We start from the raw sequence: 10,262 nt of genomic DNA on the forward strand, positions 1-10,262 counted from the left end.
AGCCATATAGGTAAGGCTCACCAAAACGTCACATCTTGGTTTTTTGGTTAAAAGTGGGACAAGTGAGCCTGGTAACCCTGGTCAGTTCATACTAATAATAAAAGCTGCATTGTAAAGAGCGTCTGCTATGTGCCAGGCACTATGCTAAGGCCTTTGCACATACTAACTCAGGTAGTCCTTGTAACAGCCTATGACACAGACAGTTTACAACCTCCATCTCTTTTGGGGGGGAGGGACAGTTAGGTTTATTTATTTAATTTAATTTTTCTAGCATGATTACTGGGGATTGAACCCAGGACCTCATGCATGCTAAGCATGCACTCTACCACTGAGCTATACGCCACCACTTCTGCCTCTATTTCTTAGATGGGGAAGTTGAGGCAAGGAGAACTGCACAACTTGCTCATGGTCACCCAGCTTCTAAGCGGCAGAGCCGGGACTGCAACCAAATCTGACTGCAAACTGGATGGGAAATTCTGTGTGGAGGTTAATGTATTAATTTCTTGTTTAATTCAACTGATAATTATTAGAGTTAACCAATGGCAGGGCCAGAGGAGTTACCACTAACCCCCAGCAACTCCAAATCTAAAACTATGCTTGCTGCTGAAAAAAAGATAAAAAAAATCAAAAAGATAAATGCATGACTCCCTTGCAAAAAAAAAATGAACATATATCAAAATGTTTATTGAACTTATCAATTAATGAGGGAACTCGTAAGATGTCACAACCAATTCAGTTTGATGTACAGAGATTTGTATTCCCTCTGACAAAATTCATTTGGCTCTCCATAGAGGAATCTCTGGCGGTGCCCAGTCAGGCACCCGGCTGTAGCGTTAGCCAGTTCAGCCTTCGCGGGAGGAATTCTGCTGTTGCCACATCCTCTCTTCCTGGTGCATGGCCTCTTCAGTCACTGGCCCATCAAGCTGTGTAAAGAAGCTCTCTGAAATCACAGAGCACAGAATTTTGTCTACCTGATGACTAAGAGTCTTCTGGTGGTGGCTGCCCTTTGGAGGCATTGACATGGGACATGAATATCTTCAACCTGTACCTGTTCAGAGGGGTCCAGGCACATACCTCTTCCCAAGATTTCCATGTCACCAATCTTCCTGTCTTTTCCTTTCAAGGCCCTGACTATCCAGCCAAACCATCAGCAACTGCCCATGAAACAATGTCGATCTGTACTCTGGCCATCTCTCAGCCCAGACACAGTGTACAGTGAGATATCCTGCTTGAATTTCTGCTCACTGGGAGGCTTTTCCTTCACCACTGTCTTCACAACCCCCCCCCACCAAGTTGAGCTGTAATGTGCCAGCTGTCCACTTCCGTGTGTACCAGCGTATCATACAGACCCATCTGTAATCCAGGCTTGAGTTCTTCTCCCTCAGTCATTGGTCATAAGCAAGCCCCTGGAGGCCACAGGCATGGGATGAGGGAGGAGGCAAAGCAATAGGAGTTGGACCCACTTGCTCATGCAGTTACTTGTACCCAATGGACTTGCCTGAGTCCAGCCTCTTAAATGCCATTTCCACTTGATGACAGATTGCTACTGTGCACACCCAGCCTTATAACATGGTAGGTGAGACAACGTCCATAGTATGAAGAGAGCTGAAGCTGCATGGTCACCTCATTCAGCCTCTACTGAGACCCAGTAGCAAGCCAGAACCTGCTTCTCAAAAGGAGAACAGTTATCTGCAGAAGAAGACAGATTTGACTCAGGCTCCTAGAGGTCCGCACTGTCATTCTGTTGGTGCTTGTCAGAGGCTCCTTACAGCTCCGCCATTGGGTCTGTTGGATCATAAGACCCAGTGTAGAGCAGTTGGTACTGCCTATGCGGGCTGCAGAGCCCTCTCTTGTTCTGCTCCCCAATCAGCCAGCCTGCAGGTGGTTGAGGGTACAAGCCCGTGTGTGTACACTTGCCTCCAAAGTGACCTACCAAGACCTCTTTCTTCTTGCAGATGATAAAGATGCAGCAACTCACCTTTCCCTGGGGGTAGGGAGGAGGATACCTCAAAATGCTCCAGACCAATGAATCCTCACAAATTTCACTGCTGGTGCCAATTCTGTGTCAGTCTGGGTCCAATCAGGAGAAAGAAGCCATAAAGTAACATGAACAGAGAAAGATTAGTGTAAGAAGTATTAACTATAATAGGGAATTGGATTAATGAGGGAATTGGCCAATAAAAAGTGGAAAATTCTAAGCAATACAGGGATGGTAGCTTTAAGAAGCAGCCACTATCGTAGAGGTGGGTACTCCCTCAACTTGTATTAGACCGATAATGTAACTCTACTGTTAAACTGCCTGTTTTTTTGTCCCATCACTAGATTGCAGTGTCCTTAACAGCAGAGGCCACATGTCTTGTACTCCATTGTATCTCCAGTGCTAAAGGGGAGACAGCCCCCCAAGACTTAGAGTAAATGAGTGGATGAATGAATGAATGCAGCCAATATGGGCACTCTAGCAGCCTGTAGGAGAATTATCCTTCCTGCCACGTGTGCCAGACCCAAAGAAAGGTATCACCAACACACTTGGACGCTTCCATCCAATCGAGAAGATGCTGATAATCCTGTTAAGGGAGCCGCCAGTGTAGGGTTGTGTGTAGCCTTTGTCAGCCCCTCCTTAAGAGGAGGCAAAAGTCTAGCCCAACTTCCCAGACTGTCCCCTCTGAGTTCTCAGTGCCTAAATTGAGAGCTAAACAATAACCCTCATAAGAGTCTCACTCTGCCATTGTTTGCTACATGAACACAATGCACACCGCTAGGCCTCGCTAATTGGGACCAGAACAGGTGTAGGTGAGATTCCTATCAAAGTCTCTTCTCCAGATCTGAAAAAGCAACTGCCCGGGGCGGGGCGGGGCGGGGCATGGAGCAGGCCTATAAAACAGGCCAGGCCGCGCCGGGCCGGGCCAGAGGGCGAGCCATGGCGGATGGGCTACGGGAGCGCACGGCCCGCCTGCTGACCGGCTACCTGCAGTACTGCGTGCAGGCGCCGTCCACGCCCGAGGCCGCCGTGCAGCGCTGCGTGGCCGCCCAGATACAGGAGGACAACTCGCACTTCTTCTCCTACTACCGCGGCTTCCGCGGGGACCGCGTCGAGCTGGTGGCCAGGATGGCGCAGGAGCTACTCGCTGACGACCAGGGCCCCAGCTGGGGCCGCGTGGCATCGCTCCTGACCTTCGCGGGGACGTTGCTGGAGAGGCCGCCGCCTGGCACCTGGGGTCCGAGGGAGAAGGAAGACATTAGCCGTAACTGCCGACTTCTGGTGGCTTCGCTGTGTGTCCAGTTCTCGGGATTGCACCGCACCTGGCTGGTGGCGCACGGCGGCTGGGTGAGCGCGGCGGGCGCGGGGACCCGGGCCGGGCGGGCCGCCTGGGGCGCGCCTGTGAGGCCCGCATCGGGAGGGACCCCGCGGCGCCAGTCCTGTGGGGGCGTTGGGTGTGAGGTCCGGCTTTCCCCTCTCCTGGCGGAGTCAGTCACAGAAACCGGCCTCGCTAGACGGCTCTCATACCAACCCGTTCTGAACCAATAGTGCAAGACTTGGGTTTGCGCACTTTGGCCTTGCTCTTGAACCGCCCTCGGGGTTTTAGGATGAGCCCATGTTAGGTCTGGATGCTTTGCTCGGATACTTTGCTCAGATAGAGATTCCCAATGTGGTGAAGTCAGCAATGGGGTGGCCTGAGCCAGGTGGATTCTTTCTCCAACGCCTAATTAGATGCACCTTTGGAGAGAGTCGGCCTTTCCATGGACCGCCCAGCCCGGCAAGTAGGAGCACACCGGCTTCAAATGTTAGCGTGAAAACGCAGCCCCTTGTCCAGCCCCCACGTCTCTCAGGAAGTGCCTAGGCAGAGGTGGTGGGGATTGTGCGCCGGCACCCAGTGGTGGTGCTGACTCAAGGTTCCTTAATTTCTAATCCACCGCACCTAGCCCTTAATTGGGAGGTAGCCAGGCGCACTGGCTCTCAGCTGTAAGTCATTGATGCCTGTGGTCTAGGCTAGGGAGGCAGGCCCTTTCACTGCAGCTCCTAAACCCAGCTCAAGTTGCCTACTGGGTTCTGAGCTAGACACCTGCTTCTTTCTTCTCTTCCTTACTGGAGTTGAGGCAATGACTGTGGTGACCCAGGTTATAGAAGAAATACAGCCAAACTATTAAAACCAGCAATTAAAAAAAAAATCTAAGGCTTAATGGAAAACACTGCAGGAAATTTAGCCTCCTGTTTTGCAGTTTCCTCATAGACCTGTAGTGATGAATTGGGTTCCATTTATGGAGGAGAGGTAGTATCCAAATCAAAATCTTGATCTTTTATGAACATTTTGAGGTGTTAGCATTAAGTCCGTTCTTGTGGGATGTGTATATGTGGGCCTTCAACTATCCAGGCCTGTGAACTCTTAAGAAATCCACCTTGAGCCATTTGTCTTGACAAGGCATTTGGCCCCTCAGGGCCCTCCGCACTAAGGAAATCGATGCATTGTTTTTGTTCTTATCTTTTGGCTAATCATCACTAAGGACTAACTTTTCAACATCAAGAAACAGAAACTTTCCAGTAGAGTAAACGGGACATGCCCACACCTCTCTGAGCTGCAGTTAAAATGCCACAGCCTAGATTTCAAGTCCCTTCTTCCACTGTTTTTTTGAGTGGAACTGCTTGCTTTATTGTCTCAGGTGGTACCTTTCAAGGTAGTGATTTGACATTTTCCCAAATGGTATCTGTTCTTTGCTCAGGAATGAACATGATATAGTAGTCTACCTTCCCCTGGGCTTTTGAAAGAAGTGGGTGAAAAGATGAGTATTCCTGCTCTAAGTGACAAAGTGAAGTGACCCCTGTGCTCTTCTACTGCCTGTGTTGGACTGTTTCTTACAAATTCTAACTCAGAGATTCCTAATGATAAGTTGCCTATTGGTCAGGATTTCCTGTCTTTACTTTTTAAATCTGGAGTTATCTTACTGTTTAATCGAGAACTTCCTATGTGTTTTATTGAGTTCAGGTTTTGAGTATTAAGCAATTTAATTCTCTTCTCCCTGCCCCTTATAGGATGGATTTTGTCTCTTCTACCAGCCTGCACTGCAGCCATCTTGGGAAAGACAGCTGGTCTGGGTTTTTCTGTCGTGCTGTACAGCAGTAGTCTTAATCTACTTCTGGAAAAAATTTATCGTGAGTTCTAAAATTTCTTAACTCAATTCTACCTGCCTAACTGTGACCAGCCAAGCGAATCTGAGATGTGAAAGAACAGAACCAGAGTATATCAGCTTCAGAGACGTTTTTACCTGCGTTCATATAAGGAGTCCTACCGTGATTCAGCCAGCATTTTAACTCCTGACAAGTACTCAGAGGTATTAGGACAAAGGCACAAATGGCTCTTCTTTAAAGGGGGGACGCAGGGATCTAAAGGCTTATTTCTCCAAAGAAAAACAGAAGAAACTGCTTTCCATTAAATAGGAAATAAGGTGCTATTTGCTACATTTGGATAAGAGTGGCTGTGGGTCTCTCATCTATCCACGATTTCACGTGCTGCTCCTGACTAATTGATCAAGGCGGCGGGTCAGGGGCGTAAAATGCTACCAAAAGTCCTCCAAGTCACAGTTTAACAAAGAATGTAATATTAAATCTTTTTATGAGGAATTCTTTCTTAGTCCTTTGAAATCTAATTTCTGGGACTTGTATGTTTCTAGAGTTAATATATTAAAATTTTATTTTTCTGACTTTAATAAATTATTAAATATCTTTAAAGTTTTAATGTATGCATCTTTAAAAAAAAAGTAGTTGGTTTTCCTTGGGACTTAATAAGACTTTATTCTTAGGAGTAACTTGATTGATGTTAATTTCCTTTTTATTGCCTCTTTAAATACAACACATACAATTCTTTATTTTAAACATTTAATCAATACGCAAGCACATAAAAAGTCCTTCTTTCTCCCCTTTCATTCTACAGTCAACCCATCATTTGCAAGTTGATGGAGAGGGAAAACTTTACCCTCTAAATTCGCAGGCCTCAGGTACAGAATTTAAGAGACAAAAGACAGATTAACAGGAGAAAAACATAAAAATCTTATTTGATGGTAATGTTTTCTCAGGGGACTTCATAGAAAACAAGTGAAAACCCCAAAGAAGCAGTTAGATTTGGGGGTTGTATACCATTTTAACAAAGGGCTATATTGTGGATAAATGACTAGACAAAGGAAAGGGATTTGGGCTCCTCAAGGCGTTACATTGTGGGACAGTGACTAGGAATTACATGGAGCTAATGGAAGATGAGGATTATTTTAGTAAAATGTATGCCAATTCATCTTGGTGTTAACTCCCATCGCCAGTGATAAGACTGTTCTCCCCTTCCTGGTACAAGCAGGTGCCTCTCACGGGAAATTTATGCCTTCCCTGCTTTTAGGCAGAAGGGAGGAGGCCAGAGAGCCCTTCCTCAAATGCTGTTTCTCAGTTGCCTTCAGCTTGAAATAATACGGCAAAGCAGCATATGTGGGGTAACACGTTCTGATCCCCCTCAGTGGCTAACAGTGAGCACCATTATTCTGTTGCCCACTGGAATCTGTCCTCATGTCCTTTTGGAGCCCACACAGACCAGGCCGAGCTTGCCAGCAGCCATGGGACAGACACCTATAAGGACAACAGGCCAGCCCAGGTCTGCTTCAGCAACATCTTTGTGTCCAAAGCTGTTGCTGAAGCTATTAGAACAAGCCTTGGACCAAAAGGAATGCATAAGATGATTCAAGATGGAAGAGATGATGTGACCATTACAAATGGTGCTCCCATTCCCAAATAAATGCAAGTGTTACCTCCAACAGCCAGAATGCTGGTGGAGCTGAGGCTCAAGACAGAGAAGCAGGAAGTGGCACCACATCAGTGACCATCATTGCTGGCTCTCTCTTAGATTCCTGTACTAAGTGTTTGTCAGAAAGGGATTCATAATTTCCAAGTCACTCTAGACGGCTTTGGAAAATGGTATTGAAATCTTGACATGTCTTGACCTGGGGAGCTGAGTGACAGAGAAACTTTGTTAAACAGTGCAGCCGGTTCACTGGACTCAGGAGTTGTCTGCCAGTATTCAAGTCTGCTTTCTCTTACATGAGTGTACACGGAGCGAGGAAAGAGACCCAGCCACGGCTGCAGGCGTAGATCTTAGAGATGTCAAGAGAGTGAAGAAACTTGCTAATGCCCTCAAGAGTATAATGCTAGGTGAAATCAGTGAGACAGAAAGACACATACTGTGTGATCTCTGTTACAGGTGGAATCTTAAAAAAAAAAAAAAAAAAAGAACCAAGGTCTTAAATTTGTGGTTGCCAGAGGTGGGGAGTGGTGGGTGGGAGAAATGGGTACATTTTTTTTTTTTTTGAAGAGGGAACTTGGGGCAATTGATGATTGTGAGTTGTTGGAAGAGCTGGTTCTCACCCAAAAAGTGGCAAATTCTGACATGGCCAGAGTTGAAAAGCCTAAGATAGGGCTGACTCAGTTTTACTTATCTGGTTCCAAAACAAATCAGGATAATCAGTGGTTTCTGATAAGCCCAGATGGACTGAGCCCTGAGAGGACAGCCTATATTCTAAATTTAGTGAAGCAAATTTAACAAATGGATATAATGTCCTTCTCATACAAAAGTCTCTTCTGAAGAGATGCCCTTAGTGATCTTGTGTTATGTTTCCTGAATGAAAGATTGTCGTGGTTAAGGATATTGAAAGAGAAGATATTGGAACCATATCAGTTGTGCATATTGACCAGTTCCCTCCTGAGATGCTGGATCTGGCTGAGTGAGCTGAGGGGCCCGATTTACATGGTGCTGGCAAACTGCTCAAGATTCTAGGCTGTGTAAGCCCAGGAAAAACAGTTATAATTGTTGTTCCTGCTTCTAACAGGTTGGTGATGGAAGAAGCTGAGTGCTTCGTTCGTGATGCCGTATGTTATTCATTGTTTAGTGAAGCAGAGAGCTCTTCCTGCAGGAGGTAGCACCCCCAACATAGAGTGGGCCCTCTGGTTAACTGGATATTCACCCACATTGAGAGGTATGAAATCCTGCTGCCATTGTGCCTTTGCCGGTGTGATGAAGGTCATTCCATCTACGCTAGCTGCAGCTGCTGGCCTGAATCCCATGTCTATAGTAACAGAACTAAGAAACCAGCAGGCCCAAGGAGCAGAACTGGAGGCGTTAGTGTCCAAAAGGTGGTATTTCCCACGTTTTGGAGGAGCTGGTTGTTCAGCCTTTGTTGGTTTTAGTCAGTGCACTGACTCTAGTAACTGAAACTGTCTGGAGCGTTCTGGAAATTGATGATGTGGTAAATGCCTGGTAATCTGGATAACACTGGCTGGCTGGCACCGACATGGCCACTGACAGTGTGCCTGGAGTGGAAAACAGCCTTGGTGTCCCTTGTTGTTTGTTAAGAGTGTTTCCTCTTTAAATGCCTAGGCTTGGTCTTCCACTTGGCATCTGCTAGGAATTATATTTACACAATGAAAATATTAAATGTTTGGTTTCAAAATTAAAAATGCAGCGTCCCTCCAGGCCTTCTTGGCCATTATTGTACTTGCATTTTATAAATGACTGGACCTGCTCTGTGGCCTCACCTTACGAGCCTTTCCTGCTTCAGAACACGCAGCTCTGCTTGTGTTCTGCCATGTGTTTTAGGGTGTTTCTCCTCCTAGGAGCTGTTAGAAACACTGTTGCATGAAATTTTTTTGTGCCTAGCAGTGCATGATTATGATTGGAGGAGAGAATCCCAGAGAGAGACTGTTTTGATTTACAATGTTAGTTTCAGGTATCCAGCCAAGTGATAAGTTATACATACACATACAGATATACATATATTTTTTCCTTTTCAGATTCTCTGCTATTTTGTTATTACAAGAAATCAAATATAGTTCCCTGTGTTATATGCTGGTCCTTGTTGTTTATTTCTTTTATATATAGTAATGTGTCTGTTAATTTCCAACTCCTAATTTATCCCTCCCTGCCCTTTCCCCTTTTGTAACCATAATTTGTTTTCTATGTCCGTGAGTCTGGTTTTGGTTTGTAAATAGAATTTGTATCATTTTCTTTTTTAGATTCCACATATAAGTGATACCATGTGATATTTGCCTTTATCTGACTTGCTTCACTCAATGTGATCATCTCTAGGTCCACCCATGTTGCTGAAAACGGCATTATTTCATTCTTTTCTATGGCTGAGTAATAGTCTATTATACACACACAGACACACACATACCACATCATTGTCCAGTCATCTGTTGATGGACATTTAGGTTGTTTCCATGTCTTGGCTATTATAAATAGTGCTGCTGTGAACACTGGGGTGCACGTGTCTTTTCAAATTAGAGTTTTCTCCAGATATATGCCCAGGACTCAGATTGCTGGATCATATGGTGAGTCTGTTATTAGTTTTTTAAGGAACCTCCATACTGTCCTCCAGGGTGGCTGCACCAATTTACATTCCCACCGCCAGTGTAGGAGAGTTCCTTTTTCTCCATACCCTCTCCAGCATTTAATTATTTGTAGACTTTTTAATGATGACCATTCTGACTGGTGTGAGGTGATACAGAGGCTCTCAGTCATGGTTTATATGTGTTAAAATTTGGCTACTACCAAAGTACTATTCAAAACAGGCCTGCCAATCCAAACGTACACCTACGTAGGGAATGCTTAGCTCGTCATACTCTCATCAGTGTTAAGTCATCCTAAGCTTTTGCCTTTATGGCTTTTGGCGTTTCATTCTTCTCTAGGAAGGTCATCCTTGTCCCAGGATTATAAAGAAAGTATTCTATGTCCTTGGTCACTGATCCATCCTGGAATTCTTTTAGTGTAGTATACAGTAGGACTCACTTCTTCAAAAAGAAGAGTTGGGGTAGGTATTTCAGAATTGTTTATAGATGGTCCATTTTTTCCCCCAGCTGATTTGAATGTATCTTCTATTTTTTTGACTTATCTTTTCCTCTACTAATAGCACTCTGTCTGAATTACTGTATGTTTATGGCATGTTTAAATATCTGGTGCTGTAGTCTTATCTCCTCCCCCACCATTCTTTTTCAAAAAAAAAAAAAACAAAAGAAATCCTTGGCTATTTTTGTGACTTGTTTAAGATGAATTCTAAAAACCAGTTTATAAAGAATCCATTTTACAATCTTTGAATACTGTCTTCTCTTCTAAGAACATGAACTCCTCTTGCATTTATTTAGGGCTCTCATGGTTTTCTTCCTACAGGTCCCATGTTCTTGCCAGATATCTTCCAACTCATGGGTTCTGTTGCCATTGGGAATAGAATCTGGAGAGAAT

General features: G+C 45.0%; 1 protein-coding gene and 1 pseudogene across 1 annotated transcript; both read left to right on the forward strand.

The window, feature by feature from the left end:
• Positions 1-2,917: 2,917 nt before the first annotated feature.
• Positions 2,918-6,767, forward strand: BCL2L10 (BCL2 like 10). Its single transcript, XM_072962165.1, has 3 exons — positions 2,918-3,325; positions 5,027-5,105; positions 6,565-6,767. The coding sequence occupies exons 1-3, from the start codon at positions 2,918-2,920 to the stop codon at positions 6,765-6,767; spliced, it is 690 nt and encodes a 229-aa protein (XP_072818266.1).
• Positions 6,624-8,286, forward strand: LOC102533756 (T-complex protein 1 subunit delta-like; annotated as a pseudogene).
• The last annotated feature ends 1,976 nt before the right edge of the window (positions 8,287-10,262 follow it).

Source organism: Vicugna pacos, chromosome 6 (assembly GCF_048564905.1).
Source record: "Vicugna pacos chromosome 6, VicPac4, whole genome shotgun sequence".
In the NCBI taxonomy this organism is placed as follows: domain Eukaryota; kingdom Metazoa; phylum Chordata; class Mammalia; order Artiodactyla; family Camelidae; genus Vicugna; species Vicugna pacos.

Coding starts and splice junctions, on each gene's coding strand:
- BCL2L10 (XM_072962165.1), top strand. CDS start 2,918: ATGGCGGATGGGCTACGGGAGCGCACGGCCCGCCTGCTGACCGGCTAC. Junction 3,326..5,026: donor TGGTGGCGCACGGCGGCTGG/GTGAGCGCGGCG, acceptor TGCCCCTTATAG/GATGGATTTTGTCTCTTCTA. Junction 5,106..6,564: donor CTGGGTTTTTCTGTCGTGCT/GTACAGCAGTAG, acceptor GAGCCCACACAG/ACCAGGCCGAGCTTGCCAGC.